Genomic DNA, 23,466 nt, shown 5'->3' on the forward strand with positions numbered 1-23,466 from the left:
TCAGCCAGAATTGTTTTTACGATTTTAGTACTATAAAGTAATGTAATATAAAAGTTTTAAAATGCTTTGCGCTTACAATCAACTAAACATCGACTGAAATATGCTTCATACTGAAATCATCACACGAAAGCAATAATTAATTCACCACTAAAACAGCTAGTAAACTTACCACTGGGACATGGCCCGCAACTGAAACTGCCCACTGTGTTGTAACATTGGACCTGCGGGTTTCTTGAGCATGGGGTGTCCAAGCATTCATCCACGTCTCTGCTGCAGGTCGGGTCACTAGATGACGCGCTTTGCCACCCATCCTAGGAAAGTAGTAAACAAGTGTTCAACATAAAGTGCTAAGTATTTAATCTAGTTGTATGCAAAAAATAAAAAACGCTCTAATAGTATAACAGTGAAGTACGAAAGAAACTGTACGAGTACTTATTTACAAATTTTAAGCACATACTAGAAGTTTGATTTAATGAAAACACTAACACTCCAGCTTAGACCTAATAAAAATATTTATAATATTGAAACAACCAAGTTAATTATTTACTACAAAAAAAAAATATTTTTTCAAATAAAGTCTTTATATCTCCTAAAAAACAGTTATTCTACAGAAAAACATATCAATACATCATTTTCACATACCTCGCACAGACAGTCGTAGTTGGGAACATTCACTTGGGTTCTGCCCCCATCCACGCAAATACCGTGCATGCATTTATCGCTACCATCACTACAATCGTTGTACTCAGATGTGCAGAAAGCTCCGAAATATTCCGCTGTGCAATCGCATCTGTGTAGTAAAGTGGTTGTTAGGTTAACTGTTTTTAATACATTTTGTGTATAAATCTGTGTAACATTTGTGTAACAATGTGTCTCTCAGGTAGGTTTGTATTATATCTGGTAATTTTATTAAGTTTTAAATGTCATTTTTGCTTTATAACCTTTATAGTTTGAAAAGTTGTTTAAAGCATAACAAATAAGCTAATTTTTTTGATGTTAATTTTTTAACTAAGTTGGCTTTTATATGGCAAACAAATCGATTTTGCATTATAAATTAAAAAAAACAAAAACCAAAGTATGAGCTAAAAGTTTATCAGTTTCAGCTTTTAAACTAATTTTAAACCATTTAACCTATTGTAACATAAATGACTTTATTATGCATTACAATGACAACAAATCTATAACAACAAGGGGTATTTTAAAAATTTGTTACCATAACAACGAACCTGAAACTGCCAGGGGTGTTGGAACAAGTCCCACCGTTTTGGCATCCGATTCCCCACAAAGCAAGCTGACTGCATTCGTTCACATCAGTGTCACACTGTGGCCCCTGCAAATTTAATACTATAATGATGTTTGTATACTAATCTTCAAGTAAATTGTATTGTTCAGGAGTAAAACATACTGTGTTTGTATCTATGTTGCTTTAGTGTACAAAAACTTCGCTATAAAAAGTAAGTTTATAAATTTAATGTTTCAATATACTTCAAATACTTGATCTTAAATATTATCATTGTGTATTACATAGTTTAAAAAAGTAACAAAATCTAAATTATTTTTTTCCTGTTATAAGATTTCCAAACAATTATAAAAAAAATTCAATGTTGTACAAATCCTAGTACGTTGGTATGTTTACTAATATTTAGTTTTATAGAAAAATTCACAAACTAATACATACCTGCCACTGATTAGGACATTGACACAAGTAACTTTTGTACATATCAACGCATGTACCCCCGTGAGAACAAGGATTGTTTGAACAGTCGTCATCATTTAAATCCTGTATAAATTGAAAATTATAAATTTATACATTTTAATGAGTATCTAATAATGTCTTCACTTGTTTCAGCAGTTATAAATTCAAACTTTAACAACAATTTAAAAAACGATTTAATAACTTTTTAAAAGTTTAAGTTACGGTTTCGGAAAATAAAATATATTTAGTTTCTTAAAAAAAGTTTGCAACCAATAAAACTGTATGAAGGTTTTTGTGATGTCATTTAAACTTGAACGTTTGATGTGTTTTTTCGATTGAAATTAGTCGTTTACAAAACCTTTTTTTAAATAAAATATTCGTTGCATTTAACACTTTAGTTACACATAAAAGTTTAATGTTTTAAATTATTGGTATAATGTCTAACTAAAACGTTTAATTTTTAGTCTTAAAATTTTTTAGAGTAAAGTAACAGTGTAGAAATAAAAACTATTTTTTAAAAAAGTTTTATCCTTAGAGAAAAATAAAAACTCACAAATACAATACCATCCACAGTTGATTTCAGCGTAGCGTACTGTTAAAAATAATAGATTTTGAAATTTTCCGATAAAAAATTGACAAGTTATACTTTGTTATCTATGTTTACGGAGTTGATTTAAACAAAAATGAAATAAAAATACTTATTAGACGATTTTTTCAAGTAAGTATAGTTAAAAGACCATTAATGAAGTTTAATGTTATTATACTATTAGCCATTGTACTAATTTAAGTGGCTAAATACATGTATTAAGTATTCAAGATACTATCTTTTATTTGAAGAAATAAATTAAAATAACAAATTTTTAGTTAAAAACAACCATTTTTCTCTAACAGCTAATAAGTATTAGGTAGTTTCTTATAACTTTTATTTTAATTGTTTTTTATTTTAAGAAATAAATGACTATAATAAAGTTTAAGTTAAAATACAACCATGCTTCTCTAACAGCTAATAAGTAATAGGTAGTTTCTTAAAGCTTTTATTTTAGTTTGCTAAAAACATCTTTTAAGTATTTAAAATACTATCTTTTATTTTGAAGAAACAAATGAACATAACAAAGTTTGAGTTATAAACAACTATTTTTCTCTAACAGCTAATAAGTAATAGGCAGCTTCTTATAATTTTTATTTTTACTTTATTTTCAAAAAAATAAGAGTTGTCAAAAGTAGAAAGTTTTAATTTCCGTACGTCTTGTCCTATGAGTAGCAAAAAAAATTTTTGCAGAAAACCTTCTATTGAATTGTAAAAAATTAAACACTTAAACACGGTTGATTTAAACAGAATACATAACAAAAGTTTTAAGAAAAAGCTTACAAGCTTTAACAAAAAAAAGATAAATTTATTCTGGATAGTTTGTGATTGGTTGTTGTGGTCATTTATTATAAAAAGTTTTGATTTAATTAAATATTTTTTTTTATAAAATATATTATTCTAAATAGTTTTTACCAAGTTATTGTTTTTATCTATTGTACAGTGTAAACAGACAAGTTTTACCAACATTGTTCTGAAGAGTTTGTATCTGGTTGTTGTGGGTGTTTATCTGGTCCTGATTGGTAGCCACTCCCTGTCTGTTGGCCTCTATTTCGTCCAATACGTCCTGGGTCACTCCCCCACCTCCGTTCTGAATGTCCTCGATGTCCCGTTGGTTTGCCTCGATCTAATGAGCAAGTGGTTCGATAAACTTGTTGTGTATAAACAGAACATATCAGTTCTAACAAAAGTATAAAAACATGAACACGTAATGTTAAATCATTTTACTTGTTACTGTAAAAGTTAACTGTTGGTTGGTGTTTTTTGGTTTTATTTATATTTTTTTAAGTTACGTCGACTTTGTGCTTCGGTCAGTGGAAAAGTTTAACCGACATCTACATAACATGTTCAAAACTTCTACTGCTATTAATAAAAGGTTATTTTTAGCTGTCTTTTGGCGTTGGTTTTCTCGGTACTAATATAAAATTTATTTATTCACACAAACTAAAACAATTATTTGAATCAGAAAATTTGAATCTAAACAATCTTAAAATGTATTTATCAACAAACTTGTGCAGACAGAGCGGTCAGGTCCTTATTGTCCAGATTGACCCTGCCACTGCCCATGGTACTGAGTGTTATGTTGAGGTTTTCCCCCGTTTTGAAAATCAAGTTCCCGCCGTCAGTGTATATGCGCGGTCTGTGATTAATAAAGAAAACTTTTTAAACATTTACTTTTAATATTGGCTAATTTATGTTATCGTAATATTAAAGCCTTGAAATAAAAGTATAAACCGCGTTTGAAATTTTTAAAAATATATATTTAATAAATAAAGTTTTAACTTAGAAGAAAATGTATAAAAATTGTTTAGATGTTTAATTTCATCTTAAATATAAATGAGTTAGTTACAGGTTTAATAAAACTTTACGTTAACATAAACATTTTTACATGATTTTAATTAAGTACGTTAACTTTCCGAAGTAACTTTTTTTTAAGTATATCAGACGATAGATTTATTTTTCAATAAATTAACATTTTTTATTAGAGTTAGTTTAAGTTCAATAATGTATTGTTCATATGAATCTTTTTTTAAACTAATTTTATTATCTTAATAATAAAACTTTATGAAAAGAAAAACAACTGTTGTAAATTAATTTTTGAAACATCAAAATATAGTTTAAATTCAATTTTAAACTTACTGGTCGTTATTAGCAAAAGGTTGTTCATTTTTGTTTTCTTTTCTGTCCACTACAACTTGCGATTTAAATAAAGGTACACAAAATAAAATAATAAAAACAAATGTTAGTGGCCGCATTTTCATTTATATGACATGCCTTTTAAAAACCACTTAAAACTGAAAAAAGGTTAATAACAATATAGTGCTACGACTGTAGTATTTTCTTTAATTAAATATACCATTTTTATCTCAAATATTAGCATCAATAGCTTTTAAGTATTTCATCCGTAGGTAGATGTACTCTTAGTTTAGGAGAAAAAACAATTAAAAACTTTATTTATTTATTTCTAATTCAAACTTAATATACTTATACTATACTAATTTGTTGAATTATTTCAATTATAGTTGGAATTTAGGCTGAAAACTTGCAACTTAAATCCAAATATACTATTAAAACTGCAAATTTAATACTTTTCAGTATACCACATTTAACACTTGATTACTTAAAGTTATCACTCTAAACTTATTACAACTTTTTAATGTCGAAATTTTCTTTTAATCATCGACTTAATACTTTATTAATTAGTGTGTTTAAATATATCTAAAGAAAGTTCTAAATTATAACTATTAAAAATTGATTCTAAAATCTATCTCTATCCTTAAAATAAAAGTTCTTACTATAGTTCTTATCACAAACCTAAGTACTGAGTTATGACAAAACTTCACATTTTTCTTATTTAAAACAACAAATTTAATATTGCTACCAGCTCTGTAATAAATGATTACATTATTTTTTTGTGGCTTAAACTTCTAGAAAAAGTTGCATGGATTGGAATGCAATAAAGATTTGTACAAAAGGTTTTTATTACTATGAACAAAAGGTGTAACTTTTATCACTTGTTATTGTACAGTACGGTGCTAGTGTCAGTTTTGTTTGATTATTGCATTAAATAAAAATGTAAATACTCATGATTTTTTACAATGTGTTATGAGTAAGCGTATAATCGTTGTAAAAAATTATGATATTTAATAGCAATATTTTGTAGAAATTATAAAAATTTAAGTTTTATGCTATCATTCAAATAATCATGCTCGATCATATTTTAAACAGTAATAACTTTTAAACATATAAATGTTTAGAAACGAAATTAAAGTACAACAGAGTTTAATTATTGTTTTACTGCGTTATTAAAAACACTTAAAAGTCATAAGACTATTAATAAACTTAATATTAAGATTCAAAACATGTCAAATAAACGTAAAAACAGCTTAAAGATTGTATAATAAAAAATGTTGTGAAGTGTTAAGTAAACTAAAACAACTACATCTTTTAGGTTACTGGAAAATAATATTTCTTATATTTTGTGTTAGTTTTTAAAAACATGCACTGTAGATAGTTTGAGTAGAAAAAGTAAAAAATTCGATAAATCGAATCCAGCACTATAAAACCAGATTCTAATATTATAGAATAAAAGTAGAAACCAAAGATTAAAAATAAGCTTTCTCTAAAACCTTTACAGTAGGACAAACTAGTTTTATCATAAAGGTACTCTTTAATCTATACTTTGCTTGCAAAAACTTAAGCGGCTTATGTTTAGTTTGAAAAGAAATAAAAAATTATACAGTTAACTTTACTTATAAAATAATTTTAAAGTTAAGAATCTTTTGTTAAAATTTGTCTTAATTTATTTTTTTGTTTTAAAACGTTTTTCAATGAAACTTAAAAAATTTAGCAATCAAAAGCTTGTATATAGCTTTTGAGCTTTAATTTTTTAATTCGCGTTTTAAGTCTTTAAAAGTTTCGATTTTGAATATTTAAAATTTTTGTGTTTAAGTATAATTTTACTAAAAATGTAATCACCCGTTAAAAAATTATAGTGTACCCAAAAGTTATTTTTTGTGTTTCTGAGTTTTTACAGTGGTTTTTTTTAGTTTTAGTTTTTTTAGATTTTAAACTCGGAAAAGATATTTTATTTGTGTTAGTCGTAGTTATTTATTTTTAGCTAATAGAAAAACAAACTGCTAACTATAATCATTAGAATTTGCTTAATTAAAAATATATATGGTAAGAAAATTTACTTCATTAAATTTTGATAATAAATACTTTTCAACTCACAACTAATAACAACCAACAATCATTTAAAGCAAAAGAAGTTAAAGATGAAATAACAACTTTCATAAAATACCAAAAAAAAAACGTTAGTGTAAATATCAAAACTCTACGGTTTTAATTCTGATAACAATTTTATGTAGTGTGATTTTTTTCCTAAAGTGCAAGGTTTATATTTTTAAGTTTCTAATCTAACTGACAACTAGAATTTTGTTTTCATAGTGTTTTACAATATTTAAAGTTAAAAAATTTAAACTCCAATTGAACCCTTCTTGGGTTTTGTTACACAAAGCAATTTTAGTAAGAAACAAAGTAGGTAATTCCCGAATACAGCAGGAAAGTACTTTAGATTGTTTATTATGTCCTGGACAAGATGTTAAAAGGTATCCAAGTGGTGAACCACTCGACAACCTAAAGGTTTTTATCGTACATCAGGTCCTTGGACCAAGTATTTTGAGCGTTTTATGTCCTTATAAACTGTACAACTTGAAAACAACATTAACAAGCACTGTTCCAACCAATAAAATATTAGTTTAAAAACGTGTATACTTGTTTTATATATTTTAGTTTTAAAATTTAAACAATAATTCAATTTATAAGCTATGCTTGATTATATTTTTTGCAAAACTAGTTTGTAGTTTATACCAAATTAGAAACATAATTTAAAAAAAAAGTTCTTAGTTTCGTATACTATAAAATGCTGTATTTTAGAATACTTATACTTAGAAGTATTATACTAAAAAGTTTTGTAAAATATATTTTATTAACGACTAAAAACTTTGCTAAATACTAACAACAAGCTTAAATAAACTTGTTTAATATAATTGTTTCTACTAACTGAAAGAATTCTGTAGAGTTTAAAAATTATATTTTTATGTTTTGCATACTAGGATTTACGTCATGTAATTTAACTTGTAGATTAACATAAATTAATTTTTTGATAGAACAATTTAAAGATCTCAACTCTTAACTGTCTTGTTTACCATTTGTTTTTTATTGATAAGTCTTATATATGCTTTATAATAAAAAATAAATATCGTTTAATACAATTTCTAATAGTTTATGTTTAAAACTCGATTAGAAAGTGATGGTAGCATAGTTATTTTTGCTAAATTAGTTATATTATTATTATTTTTTAATTTGTTTTATCACTTTTATTAAATAAATACTGTGCAAGTTGAGAATAATAACTTTAACTCAAAAACGTTTTTTATGCTTTGTTTAAAGATTTTAAAGATTGCTATGACTTAAAACCTTTATGATTAGCGTTGTGATTTATTAAGTAGTTATTATTTTTACTTTGAAAGTAATTGAATCGTAATTTATTTTTGTTTTAAAGTAAATACTAATTACGCTCAGAAAACGAAGCATAGTAAGAAATTTATTGACATAGCAAAAAAGAAGACTTATTAATATATTTTTAAATTTTGATAGAAAACACAAAACAAGTTTTTTTTTACTTTTCGAAATATAAAAAAAAGTTAAACCTTACTAAGCAAACAAAACCGGACATGATACAAGCATCAAAAAACTATTAATTTCTTTGTAAACACAAAACTGAAATTATTTTATGGTAAACACATGACAGAAAATTTATTGCTTTATGATATTCACCTCTGCCAGTTGTGTTTACATGTAAAATATACATTATTCATACTATTCAATAATTTAGATGCTTGTTTGTTAGTGGAAAAATAATTATCGTTATTCACTGGTAAACTTTCAAAAGATTTACTAAGCACGAAGGTTTGTTGGTAAAATCATTTTACATATTAAGAGTTATTTGACCATATTTTAAAGTTATTCAAATACATTTTTTGTAGTTAGTTTTAACTAATATAAATTGTAGCTGAATTGTATGATGCAAGTAGTAAAAGGTGTTAAAACTTACTAATTGTTTAAAAGGTAACCAATGTGTTTAAAACCTAATATGTAATAATAAAAGCATGAATAGTTTAAAAAATAAGTATAGATTAAAAGGTATATAATCTAGAAATACATTTAGAAAAATCTCATATAGCATTTTACTGTTTGCATTCTTAAGAAACAAGGATTAAAAGAAATTAAGTCCACAACTTTTATTTTCTAAAAATAAATTTGATATTATTCTTGAAAAAAGTTCTTGATTTCTATAATTTAAATTTTTTTCAACAAATTTGTGGTGTAAAAACAATTAATCTTTCAACTCTTCCTGGTAACAAATACAACTTTATTCTTCTTCAATTACAATGTTATAAATCGAAATATCCTAACGTTGCAATATAGTTAAACATGCTTTAAGGAAATCAAATGTAATGAGTCCTGTATGAGTGTTTAGTTCAGGGTGGTCATTTATCCTGGGATAAACTTGGAATTTGAAAAGGTAGACAAAAAAATCTGAAAAAAGTTTGATTTTTTATTTTTTGAAAAATAAACTTGTAAAACCTAATATCTTTAAGAAATATATTTGCATTTTTTTGAAAACTTTCACATTTAAATTAATCAATTTACATTAAGTATAAAATGTATTTTGTGTATACTAACTCATATTTATAACACTTAGGAGTATTTTTATCAAAAGGTTAAATTAAATATAGCTTAACTTACATTATATTTTCAGTATTTTTTATACCTTGAATCAGGGTTGCCTTGAATCCTAAAACTTTCAAACTCAAGAACAATAAACCTTAATTTTGAGAAATTTGAAAAACAAAATTTCAATTATGAACAAAAACCTCAAAGCTTGACAATATGTAAAATCAAAAACAAAAGATCATATACATTTATGTTTTATAAAATGTATAGCTTTTGTTCTTATCATATATAACAAAGCTTGCTACCTGAAATTATTTTTTTTTACCAAAAGTATTAAAAAACCTTGTACTTTCAAAAATCTGAAAGAAACTATGAAAGCATAAAAGAAATAAAGTTTTTGGCAAGCCTGTTAATTATTATTTTATACTGAAAATTGAAAAGAAATCTTGTACTTTCAAAAATCTAAAATAAATTTTGAAAAAGCTTTTCAATTCTGTTTGTAAAACAATTGCCTACATCAAGATTTCCCAAACTATTTTTTCAAATTGCTCACTTATAAGATATAAAAAAACTATTGCTCCCTCTAACAAAACTACTCAAAAAGCTCCATGTAAAACACTCAGACTTTTTTTTCTGCTCTTCATCTGCAACTCCAGAATATCTAGTATAAGTTTCAAAATTACTAATGAAATCACCTAATTTTTTTTTGCTCCTCATCTGCAAATCCTAAATGTCTAGTGTAAGTTTCAAAACTACTAATAAAAACACCTAAAATTTTAGAAAATCCCCCCTTTGCCCCTTTGCCAATTATTGCCTCCCAACCTACTAAAATTGCCCATTTAGAGAAACCCCGGCCTACATTGAAATATGAATTTTATTTTGAAATCAAGATATACTGTATTTATGTGGAAAAGTTAACAAAATACTCTATATGTTGTTCCTTATTCCTAATTTTGTCTGTACTGTTCTTTATTCCTATTTCTGTTTATCAACCTAATTACTTATTTTCAAATCAAAAGCCTTTACCCTATAACATAAAATAAAAACAGACAATCTGATCATGCTTACAAATATTTTATTTGTAATTCTAAGTATCATTTTTTAGTAAAAATTGTTAAAAATAGTTCAACATTTTTACCATGACTGTAAATACTTGCAGGAATTTCAACACAGATGATTCTATATAAACACTAATTAGTTTAAATAAGTCTATTTTGATCTAACATTTAAGTTTTGTTTAAATTTCAAGTCTGAAATTTTATGCAAAAACATATTCTTGAAAAACTGGAATTTCTAACAAAATTCGCTAAAAAAACTTAATTTTTAAACTACATGTAAGTAATTAAATTTCGATTAGATACAAATATTCTGTCATACAGATATTTTTTTTTTGTATCATGAAAAATCTAAGTTGTGAAAAACTAATTTAGTATAGCTTAATAATATTTAGGACAGTTTTTTTTAACTTTAAACTTAGTTTTAAACTAATGATAGTCGAAAAAACCTGAAAGACATTTAGAAAACCTGGAAAAACCCTGAAACCCCAAACAAAAAATATCTAAGTATTCAATGTTTTTTCTCTTTAGTCCCCTGTTTTCATCTTTTAATCTTGTATGTTAAGACCAACCTGATCACTTATTATAATTCAAATAGCTTGTACATACAAAATTTAAAGTATTAAACTATTTTAAGCCCATAGGGGGTGGGTAAACCATGTTTTGTACAAGTTGATCTTATTTTATAGAGTTTTTTCTAAGCTCCAAAATGCTTTTTATTGTTTTAAAAAATTTTAAATTATTATTTGAGATATGACCAGTCAAAGTCGGGCCGCATAATAGGTTCCCTATGGGAAGGGAAAACTAAAACAGCGAAAAAAGACTATTTCATTTAAAATCTATCTCCTCCTACATTTTTCAAGCTATCTTCTTTAAACTTTCACAGTCTAATATTTATACAATAACAAAAAAACGCTACTTTGGAATTAAAAAAAAAATTGTAAAAATTTTTTTTTTTGAAAAAAAACACTTTTTTTTTAATTTTTGTGATAAAATTTTTATTATTTTAAATTATAAAAATTCTAAAGTAACGTTTTTTCCTTATATTATTAGGAATGTTTCCTGTAAATTTGAAGAAGATTGCTTGAAAAATGAAGAAGGAGATAGATTTTTAGTGAATTTTAAAATTTCTGAAAAAATTGACCCCAAAAATTTTCGGTCTATACGTTTGTATTGGAAAACTTTTATAAAAAATAAAGTATCTCAAAATTTAAATGATATTTTTGAATTCTATAAAGACTGGCTTGTAGTTTGTACTTAAAGCTTTCATATAAAAGCTAATGTTAATTTTTGTAAAAAAAAATTTGGACCCCCCCCCCTATGGTCTTAAATAAGTTTTAAAAATGTGCTCTTTCTTCAACTGTCATTTATCGTTACATTTAACCTCTTGAATATTGTAATATTACTCGAGTTTACAGATGTTTTAAATTGAAAAATCTTTTATAACCCTTGTTTTTCACAGCTTTGCTCAGACCACTTTAACTTAGTTTTTAAAGAAGTGATAGCTTACTAATAAAGTAATAAACAGGGTTGCCTCACACTCAGGATATTTATTAAATTTTGAAAATATTCGGACAGCTCAGGATAAATCAGAATATATTGAAATTGATTTTCAAACTCAGGCTGATTTAGGTTGCTTTTTTTCAAAAAGACTTGAGATAGTTTTATTTAATTTAAAAAGTCTTTGTACAGTTTTATTTTTAAGATTTTGAATGAGATTTAGTTTCAATATTTTTTTTTTGAATAACTAACTCTGTCGAAATTTGTTTAGTTTAGTTAGAACGTTTTTTAAGAATTTGAACAAACTCAAAGTGGTTCAATACAGTTTAAGGTCACTCAGAAAAGGCTATCTGACTGAAAAAATGGTAACTCTGAATTAAATAAAGTGGCCAGTTACCCTGGAATATACTTAAATTTGAAAATTAGGTAAAGGAATTTGGAACAATTTTACATGTAGAATTATTAAGTATATATTATGTAGAAAATGACTAAAATGAAAAAAATATTGTAAAACTTTTTTAAATTTTTGTGTTACAGTTATTTTTTATATAATTTTACTCCACTAAAAACATTTTTTACCTTAATTTTAGGACAAGAAAACCTGTAGTTTTAAAAACCTAACCAGTACTCATTTCGGCCATAATCAACAAAGTTGAGATGTTTTGCATCCTCAATAAATATGCTTTGAACTATTACTAAATAATAAACTTCACCAGCAGCTATTGGTTTTGGTTGTGCGGTGAAGTTCATTATTCATTATGTTTCAAAAACCTGTGACAACATAATGCAAATTGATAATAAAAAGCCAGTGGCCACCCTGAAAATTGTTGAAATCAACATTTATTTTTTGTATTAGTAACTATAGTTACTACAAATTATTTGATAAGAAGTTGTTTTGACTAATTAGGATTTTTACTAGCAGTGAATGTTTTTAATTTCTAAGTAAATAATTGCCTTTATCTGGTTTTAAAAACTTTAATGTTACTTATTTTTGTTTTAAACATTAAGTAAAGAGCACAAAATAAGGTTGCAGATTTATCATTGTTATTTTTCAAGTTTTTGTCTTCTTTACTAAAACAAAATTAGAATTTTACCATTAATTGAGCATAAAGTAGAATGATCAATTATAAATTTCAATTTTTTTTTTAAATACAATGTTTTAAAATTTAAAAATTACAGAAGTTATGACATTTATAATCGATCATTCTCCTTGTATATTAGTTGAAAACTTTGGTTGTCATATTTAAAGTATAAAGTACACAGAGTATATAGTAGTAAGAATAGCTGGCTTTTACTTCTTTTTTTCCCCTGATAACTTAAAATTAAAATAAACCCCTAAATAAAATTGGAAAAACACTACATTGCCCTTCTCTTTTGGTGTACTACTAAGCCAAGTTAAAATACAATTGGCTTTGATGATTTTCACCATTTTTTAACTTTAATTATTTGTTTTTAAGCATTAAACAAGCCTATTTTGTTTTGATCTAGTTCTATGCTACTCCTGTACTTAGCTTATAAGTATCTATAGCAATTGCTATTCATCTGGTTGCATTCATATTTTTTAAAGTTTTATATAAAAAGAATACTTTTTAAAAAATTTGTTTTTAGTAAAATTTAAAACCAATGTTGAAGAAAGTACAAAAACACCAGCTTATAAACTACTTTTAAAAAAGTTGCTATTTATTCAGACTACTTATGATAGTACAGCCTTTTTTTTTAAACTCAGTCTAACTCATGCTTATTAAACTTTTCGAGTGCAAAACTCGCTAGTTCTGATTTTATTTTTACAAATCTCAGGCTCATAGTTAATAAAATATGTTCATGCAGGTCTACTATTTGTAAGAATATGATTTTAGAGTGTTTTAGTATTTTTTAATTACTTGTAGAAATTATTAACCTCAGAATGAGTCCTTTTGTTGAATTGACAGAAATTTCTCAATATTTGCTGAGTCAGCATAAAAAATTTATAAAAATCTTACGTTTTAATTAGTTTTCAATGTGTTTGGGTAAGGTGGGTGAGGGTTAAGGGTAAAAGTATTAAAAAAAAATAATTGATGATTCAGCAAATATTAGGGGAAACATTTTTGTTTTTAAATCAGGACCCCTCAGAATTACTTTAATTTAAGTTTTCGGAATTTGAAATCTCAATATTTGAACAGTTGTATACCCTTGTTTTCAATTTTTCACAGATTATTTTTCTCCCAAAAAAAAATCAATGATTTTATTTTTAAAATATTTTTCTTTTTAATGAAAATAATTATTCTTGTTTAAAACTTGGGTTTACTTAATGTTTGACTGGTCAATTAAAAATGCCTAACTACATTTATAATGTTATTGGTCGTACTGTAATTTTATATATTAGGGCAAATTTTAATTTAAATTGTTTTATAACATAAAAAAAAAACTTCTGGATTTATTTTACTATTAAACTTATGTGTTTATTATTGTTTGCATATTTTAAGACAACCTAGATCAAATTGCAAAAACTTGAACTTCAAGTAATGAAAGTTTTTAAATATTTTTAATTTTTTTTTTCAATAACGGTAATAAAAAGTAATAACACTATCAATGGCGTAATTGCCATAGTTTATAATTATAAAAGTTATCAAAGATAATATTTATTTAAGCTTATATCTTCATGTTTCTTAATTCATCAATTAAAAGTGAAGATTATTATACTTAGTGAAGCCATATTTGGAGAAGCTTTGTTACTAAAAACTGTGTTAAACTGTATTACAACTTGTTGTGAAACTCATTTACTTGCAGTCTGATACCAAGCGCTTGTACTTTTGTATTTAAGTCAACTGTGGATCTATATGTAGGAACCTATCGAATTCGCACAGCTTGATCTACAAATCCAAAGGTATGGCGACAATTAAGCACCTTCAAAAAAAAAATTTAAAAAAAAAATTAATAACTTTTAATTGTTTTGTATTATCCAAAAATATTACATGCTTATGAAAAGTAAGGACAAAAACGTAAGTACCTATGAAGTACATAGTCTTTCATAAATTTCTACATACTCCAGCAGCTAGTTAAAAAATTTTAAAAACCAAGGCTGGGTTTGAATATTTTTTCAAAATATCTGGCTAGTTTTTATGACATTAAATTTAACTTCTCGAACTAATACTTCTCTGTCCAAATTTAAATTTTTATGATAAACTAAGTTATTAAAACTTACTTTAATAAACATTTTGTAATTGTTTCCAGATCTGTTTAAGTAAAAAAAAAATGATTTTAGGAGAATTGGAAACAAAATTAGAAAAATGTGATCTGAATGATTTTAGTTCTTCTACCACTCATCATTTAGATGAAATTGGTGAAAAGAATAAAATATTAAAAATATGTTTTAATGGTGATGGTATTATTGAGGTGGATAAAAAAAAGCTGCTCCGAAAATCATTGTATTTTCAAGCCATAACTAATCCTAGTTTCAATGACCATGAAAAAGAAAATGTAGAAGTGAACTTTAATGCTAGCTTTGAGGTTTTTCAACAGGTCATTAGTTACATAGAAACTGGTGATATTAAAAGAAAGAACGACAATGTACTTGAAATTTTCGAGGTCGCAACCTACCTGCAAATGGACTGTTTAATCAAAAAGTGTAAAGATATGTTTGTTTACAATCTTAATACTAGAACATTGGATAACCAATTGAGTTTGATCAATAACAATCCATTGTTCACTGACTTTAAAGAAGTAGCTTTGAAATTTAAAAACAGTGGAAAGCCATCTGTTTCTGGATTGTACATTTTTGAAAACTACAAAACTGGTGATATATCTATTCGTTTAAAATCTCCTGCATATAAAAAACTTAACAGTAAACTTGTGTCTCCGAAACATAGTAACCGTGATCATGTTCAGCGAATTCAAGAACCATGGTTTTATCCTGTTATGTCATTAGGAAAGTTTCGTAACAACTTAATAGTTCCAAATGGTTTATGTTTGTACCAATACAATCTGACAACTGGTGAAATAGTTAAAATCCATGAAGTAGATGGTTTTCCTAAAGTTTGTAGTGATGATGAAAACCTTTACGTTTTTGATTTATTTTATGATACATTGTCTCTTGATCAAAGGCTAAACAGAAAGTTGAAGCTATCTGTTTTAAGCAGTAGCAACTGTGTAGACCATTTAAAAGTATACAAAACAAAAACATTTGATTCCTTTTTTATTCTTAACACTGATTGTTTGTTTTGTTACAAGGGCAAACTTTATATTTTCTACTCTAAAAAAATTAGTCAACATGAAGAAGATGCCCGTTTACTAATATTATGCACAAAAACGTTCACTGTTTTGAACGATTCTAAAATAAAAGACAGGCTTAACATTGATGACAAACTTATGAAGTCGTGTTTTTCAGATTCGATAATATTAAAAGCTATTTTCCATGACAAGAAAAATCTCAAATTTTTTATCTACTGCGGACAGAAGGCACCGATTTTGGTATTCGGGATGAAAATTTTTATACCATTGAAAACACCATAAGTGATTCTGTTAAACCTCACTTATTAAACTTTTGCATGGATCTAAATCATAACATTGTCTATGAGGCTGTGACGACATTGAACTATCCGATAGGAAGCAGATGCTTTGATGACCCGTTCTACTATTCTAAAATTAAAGCTTTTGAATACTTGGACGAAAAATTTATCGATACTGGTTTCAAATGTGAAAGTGATGATCTGGGCTGGTTGAGTATTTACTACATATAAAAAAAGAAGGTGTATGTACTATACAGTAAAAAATTTTTTTTTGAGTTTAAGAAGATTAAGATAGAAAATATTTCTTTTTAAGAATGGGTAAAAAGTTTTTTTAATATGATAGTTTAGCATGCTTATTCTTTATAGTTTTACATATGTAGACAGTTTAAATATTTTAATCCGTTTTAAAAAGCAGGATAGGGATAAATGTTTTAGAAATGTAGCAATTTAATCTGTTCTATAAAGCTTAAATAACTACTATTTTTTCAAAAAACTGATATTTTACTGCTTCGTTAATTTTAGTTTTAGAACTCTGTAAATTTGAAAAATATTAAGCACTTAAATTTAAAAAATTTAATAGTAGCTAGTTTTTTATATTTCTTTATTTTTGTCGTAAGCTTTAAAGATTTCGTGACAAACTTAAAATTTGTGTTTTCTTTAATTATTTCCCTTAATTTTTGAGATAATAGTTAACTTAAAAAAAAAATTCTAGTTAATTTTTAGCTGCTTGTTTAAGTACTTTGTTAAAACAACTATTAGAACTTCATTGTGAATTACAATGTTTTATGTCAAAGTAGTTTTTAATATATTTATAAATTTTATCATAAAATATTTTCAAAGTTAGTTAATGACACCTAAAACCTGAAGTTCATTATTGTTATATTTATTATGTACTTAAATTCCTTAATAAATAGTTCATTCAAAAATGTTATAAAAAACTCAAATATTCCTGCGTTGTGCATAAGTACATTAAATAAACATTTAATTCTTAATTTTCTGTAGGAAAATAAACACTAACTCTGCTCTAATAGATTCAAGAGTTAAGCTTTAATTTTTTGTAAGTTTTAACTAAATATTTTTACTGATTTAGTAGAGATGAGTAATTATTTTGTTTCTTTTGGTAAAATATTTAAAGCATTAAATCATAACTTTATATTTTTGTTAAGTTACAACTTTTATTAAAAACTCTTCAAAAAAAGATAATAGAACATCTGGGTAGAGGTCAAAATACACGAAGAGCTTTTAAACGGGTCTAAACTTTTATTTTTTTGTCTTTGTTTTTTCTTTTTTTGTCTTTTACAACCACGGTTACCCTTTACCTTAGGTTCTTGGTTTTCTCGGTTTTTTTTTTTTACTTTCGTGCAAAAGTGTCTTTGTACATATTTGACCAATACCTACAATATCTACCTATAATATTAGTGAAGTAGTATGAAAATTATTTAGTTTATATAAAAATATTAATCATTTTAGTATAGATGGAAAGCATTATTGTTTTATGTTTTTTTCAAATAAATCAACTGCAAGCTTCAAAACTTAAATAAATCCTTAAAATATTGGACAACCATTATTTTCATAAATTATGTTCGACAGTTAAGATAATTAACGATATACACTAATAAAATAACCTGAATGTTTTTTTTAGTGCTTTGAATTAATTTATTTGATCACACATCAAAAAAAATATACTTATAGAGCTAACTAAAAGATTTAGAGTTTTCAGTTTTAATCCAAATTTTTTTATTATGAAAAAAATATTAATACATTTTAAATCTGTATTATGTTCTTTTCAGCTTGGTCATGTTCGATTGTTTAACAAAAAAATTTAGAGAAGCTGAAATACTATCGTCAAAAGTGTTGAAAAATAAAGTTTTACGGTGGACTTTAAAAAAAAATTTGTGCTATAATCAGTAACTTAAAGCTTAGTTTTACAACAATTGCACTTTTACCAAGTTTATAACACAAGCAAATTTGAACACATACAAGATCTGTTTAATTAACATGCTTATAAACAGACACTGATTTTAAGTATTTTAATTTTCTTTCATTTGTATGCGTTATAAAAAACCAGCATTTTGGTTTGTTTTTTTTAAATAAAAGTCAAGAACTGTAAAAAACAGCAAGCAAATGTTCTTAGTCTATGACTAAAAAATATGGAGTTGCAAGTTGATATTTTTCCATTAAATATTATCCCCGGCTAGTTGAAGCGAATTGAATAGTGTTAAGGTTGCTCATGTTTTATTTTTATTAAGACGTTATATTCATAATAGGGTTTTTTAAAGCTAACTTAGTCGCCAAAAATGATTCGCGAACTATTTTTGTTGCTCCATAATGCTGAGCTCAAGCATTTTCTTTTAAAGTTCATAACAATTTTTGGTAGGCGGTAATGGTTATATATTGAATGTTCTGCAAAAATAAACTTTTTTAATTTTTTATAAAGAAAATGTACATGACAACAGGACTCGTTCAAAATCCAGCCAGTCAAATTCAGAACCGTTTACCGATCGAGGGTTAGGAGTAACAGTAATAGTAAAATTAAAAATATGCAAAAAATATATTATTTAAATTAATAAATAAAGAAAACATAAAAATAAATCGGGTGGATTTTGATAGTATACCATGACAACAAGCGAACTACTTTTTAAGTAAAAACTGGTTGATAAATATGAAAGGCTACTGTTGTCATTAGTTTATGTAAACATAAAAGTATAGCAGAATTAGACTACGCCAAGTTGTTTATTAATGTATAACGTGTAGTGATGTACCGGACTCACTATCCGGCCGCATATTGCCATTTTTGTCTGATATCCGGCCGGATCCTAACAGAGATCCGGCCGATTCGGATCTAGTTAGTGAAAAAGAGCATACAGAAAAGTATTTTTTCAAAAACAAACCCTGTGTAAATTAAAAAGAGTCATTTTCGTCAGTTAAAATTAAACACCTACCGTGATTGGCTCATTTTGTACACGTGACTAATTTACATTTGTTTACATTTAAAATATAAAATAAACATTTTAGAAATTCAACTTTTTACCTATGTTGTAAAATTAAAAACTTTACTACCAAATTTTCAACCTTATGGCTGACTTTTCTACTGACTATTAGATTAAAGTAATTTTTTTAGTTTTTAAAAACCTCATTCTAACTCAGGCTAGTTTATACATACCCTAGCTAGTTTTTTTTTTGACTTAAACAGTGGCAACTCTGCTAGTTTGAAAATTTTTGGTAATTTTTGAAAATCTTAGACTGCCTCAGGCTAGTTTAGTTTTTTATAAAAACTCAGGCTAGTTTTAAGATTTTTTGAAAACTCAGGCTAGTTTTCTTTTAGATTTTGAATGAGTTTGAGCTGATCCAGTTTTCAATATTTTGTGATTTTCTAGTTAATTTTGTTCAAGAAATTGATTTCAGATTGTTAATTGTAAATATTACCTAAAATTGTCAACCTTGTGGCTAGCTGTCTACTTATTATTAAATTAAAGTTTTTTTTTTCAGTTTTTAAAAACCTCATTCTGACTCAGGCTAGTTTATACTCTTTTTACAGGGTTCTCATATCACTAGGTTTCGCTAGATATTCCTAGATTTTTGCTATTATCCGAAAAAAACCCTAAATTTCCCTAAATAAAATTGAAAAAACTTAGAATTTTCCTCGAACGCTCTAGATTTTACTTTTTTTTTAGTGCTGGACCAATTTTTATGATATATATATAATACAAAATAACTGACATAATATGACTCACTATCCGGGTCCGGATCCGGCCGGATATTGACATTTTTGTCTGATATCTGGAACCGGCCGGATCTTGATATGAAAAAAAAATCCGGGTCCGGTTCCGGCCTGATCCCAATTTAAAAAAAAATCCGGATCCGGTTCCGGCCGGATTCTAGTTTGAAAAAACTATCCGAGTCCGGCCGGATCCTAATTTGAAAAAAAAGTCCGGATTCGGGTTCGGCCGGACCCGTAATTGTGGGTCCGGTACATCACTAAACGTGATAAACTAATTATATAGCTTTTGGTTTGCTAGTAAAATGCTGTTACGCTAAGTATACCAATTAAGAAAAAATATTGTAATTAAAATAACAAGGTTATTTATCTTGGTATAAAGCTTAAACATCCAAAATCTTATTTGTTTTTCAGACAACGTTTACATTTAAAAGTTTTAACTAAGCCTACAATACTTTTTTTTTGTTTTAAACTTAAGGTAGCTACACTAAGAAAGCACGTATGTTTAATTAAAAATGTATGTTTAATTATTAAATTAGTACTTTATTTATTTATAAGTTCAAAACACATTTAGTCTAGTTTGTACCTTTAAAACTTGTCCGTGACTTAATTTTTAACCGTGGTAAAAATGTTGAATATAAAACTTTATTTTATATCGTTTTAATATTGTAGTTATTATTGTAAACGACAACTAGTTTATTAAATCAAATTACTTTTAATAAACTAGCACCTGAGAACTTGAAAACATGTGTAGTCGTAAGCTTACATGTAAGCTTACGAACAGTAAAATGAAGGCAAAACGTTCATAGTAAAACTATTACAACATAAGTTCTACTCATTAGCCAAAACCAAACTGAGAAGAAATCAAGTAGTTGTCAATATGGTATTTGCCTCCTATAATTTCCTAAAAATTGTTTATTCAGTTCAATCAAACTTTTTCCAAGTATTTGTCCAAGTTTTATTCAAGTGATTGCTGAAAACTTAAAGCTTCCTTTAAATTTATAACCTAATTTTTTTTTTGTACTTTAAAAACACTATCAAACTTTATTTAAGACTTTTATACTTACTAACGAGTCTTTCAGAGACAGGTTCAAATAAAAATTAATAATGTAATATGTTTAAATGTTAACAATTCTACCTTGCAATATTTTAGCTTAAAATAAAGATTGAATTTTGTGTAATTCAAAGCCTAACTAGAACTTATCTTTTGTAAAATTGATGTGAAAGACTTTTTGAAATTTTTAAATTCTTTTAAACACAATTTAATTAACAAGATGTTTGAAACCAAGAAGAATAGTTTGAGTATTTATTAGTTCAAAGCTTTTATATTAGCTCAACCTACTTTATACTTTGTATATATTATATTATATATACTATATTATATACTTGTTTTAAAACGAATTGGAAAAATAAAATTTTCTTGATGAACATTAACGATATGACAGTAAAGAAATTACTTCTTTGGTTTTTATATTTATCTTATTGGTAGGTGATACTCGTTTAGAATACTAACAAAAACTTACTTTAAAAACTGAAGTGTTAAAATTGGTCCAGCAAAAAAAAAATAATAGTTTTTTCAACCCATTTAAAAATTTTAGCTCCCTACCAATCAATGATTCATAGTGATTGTATTTACTGATGCAGGGAAAAAAAATCACTAGTAAAAACAATTGACTTGTGTCCTGGACCGATTTGCGAATTATTTATATATCTTGAAGATGATCCAGAGTCTGGATCATCTTCAATTCCAGAGATTTATAGTCTGGATTCCAGACTATAAATCTCCAGAAAAGACACATGTCTAAAGAAATTGCACATTATACTAAACTAAAAGAACTAAACACGTTCTTGCAACGAATTCTTAAAACAAATTTAATTCTACAATTAAATTTCAAGAAAGGAATAGACAGAGACTTAAAAATCGTCTAGCTTTTAAAATTTTAGTTTTATACACAGTTTTGAACTACTACGTCATAATATATTTTTTAACTTTTATTTATTTTTTGTTGCATGAATGTGTTTAGTTCTACTAGTTTTAAAGTTCACTGATGAAGGACGGTTGTCTAAAATTAATTTGAACAAAATGTTGCAATAAACTGGTAGATTTTTAAACCATCGTTAATTTATTTTTTGTATATACTTTTAATTAGTTGATTAAAAAAAGTTAATGCTACAGTTAATTTTGAAGACAAATAAAATGATTAAACAAAAGTAAGCAAACTTGTACATTTAAAGTTTAATCAATAACTGATAGCCTTAATAAGGATCTAAAACAGGGTTTCCCAAAGTGGGCCTAGTGGCCCCTTAGCGAGCCATGACAGATACTCAGCAGACATAGTTTAAAACTTACACTATTCTAGAGATACAAATATTTTGTAGTTGTTGAAAAAAAGGGTCTCTTAGCCCTTAAGTGTTTTTAATGGTAGTTTTGAAATTTACACTAGATATTCTTGTAAGTAAAAAATAAAAATTTTAGTTTATTAATAAATAATGGTAGTTTTTGAACTGTTTTATTTTATAAGGAAATTTTATTTCACAAAAGTGATATAGTAAAAGTTAAAACACTGTAGGAAATTCATAATTTTTGTATAAAATTTCTTACACAAAAACAGACATATAACAGAGTTTTTAAACTAATTATAGTTAAAATGAAATAAACCTTATTTATTTAAATTGATTTAAAAAAAAAAAACACTTTTTTAAGTTAAATTTATAATACAAGTATTTAAACAGTTTGTGTCTTATCATCAAAAAAAAAATAAAACACTTTTAAGTGCAACATTGAAACTTGTTATAAATTCTATTAGTTCTTCTTAGTTTTAAAGTTAATGTTTTTAATAAATATTTCACTAGTTGTATTACTTTTATTTAACTCATAATTCTACCTACCTACACATATGTTCGTTTATGAACTGTAAAAAATGGTTAAAAGATTGTTTGTTGTAAATGTTGATCATTTGCTACGGTTAGATAACCATTCTTTTCGTGTTTAGTAGAGCATAAATTAGTTAGAGATGAATCAAGCCAAACTTTGTGATAAATTCAACATAATTTATTGCTTCAATTTTTCTATTGAGAGTAATACTTTTGCAATAAATTTCAGTTTGTATCATTGTACATTGTAAACTAAAAACTCATAGAAAAAATATCTAAATTCACACTTAGACTTCTAAATGTAGAAATGTTTGTAATAATCTTGTTTTGATCAACCATTTCTTTTGTTCTACACTACTTCCAATAAAAATGTTTTTTATTTTTTATAAAATTGAAATTAGTTAGAGATAAATCAAGCCAATAATTTGTGATAAAGGCAATACTATTTTATGCTTCAATGAAATTAACTTTTCTTTTTTGATGATCTTATATACTTAAGGGAATTGGGGGGGGGGGGGCAACTTTTTTGTTTTACAAAAAATAACTTTGGACCTTATATAAAAGGTCTATTTATACTCTGTAAGATATATTTCACAGAAAAAAAAATTATTGTTGAGATATTGTCAGTTTTGTCAAAAGTTTCCAATACCAAATGTATGAAGGAAAAAAAAATTACTGCCAATTTTCTTGAAATTTTGAAAAATTCACTATAAATCTATATTCTATTTAATTTTTTGATAAGTTAAAATAAAAAATCATTTATTTTATTATGAAAAAACTTTTTTTTACTCGAAATAAAAATTTACTGCATT

The 23,466-nt window shown here is 25.9% G+C and overlaps 1 protein-coding gene across 1 annotated transcript in view; it reads right to left on the reverse strand.

The window, feature by feature from the left end:
- LOC145833110 (cubilin-like) overlaps window positions 1–23,466 on the reverse strand; it is an 81,446-nt gene that overhangs the window by 40,761 nt on the left and 17,219 nt on the right. The window contains exons 2-7 of the mRNA XM_082940311.1: window positions 3,792–3,940; window positions 3,250–3,408; window positions 1,679–1,780; window positions 1,227–1,330; window positions 643–790; window positions 170–311 (exon numbers count right to left, since the gene is read on the reverse strand). Coding sequence (XP_082796437.1) covers window positions 170–311; window positions 643–790; window positions 1,227–1,330; window positions 1,679–1,780; window positions 3,250–3,408; window positions 3,792–3,940 — 804 coding nt within the window. The remainder of the gene's footprint in view (window positions 1–169; window positions 312–642; window positions 791–1,226; window positions 1,331–1,678; window positions 1,781–3,249; window positions 3,409–3,791; window positions 3,941–23,466) is intronic.

This window comes from Thalia democratica, chromosome 4 (genome assembly GCF_965202585.1).
Source record: "Thalia democratica chromosome 4, ktThaDemo2.hap1.1, whole genome shotgun sequence".
Classification (NCBI taxonomy): Eukaryota; Metazoa; Chordata; class Thaliacea; order Salpida; family Salpidae; genus Thalia; species Thalia democratica.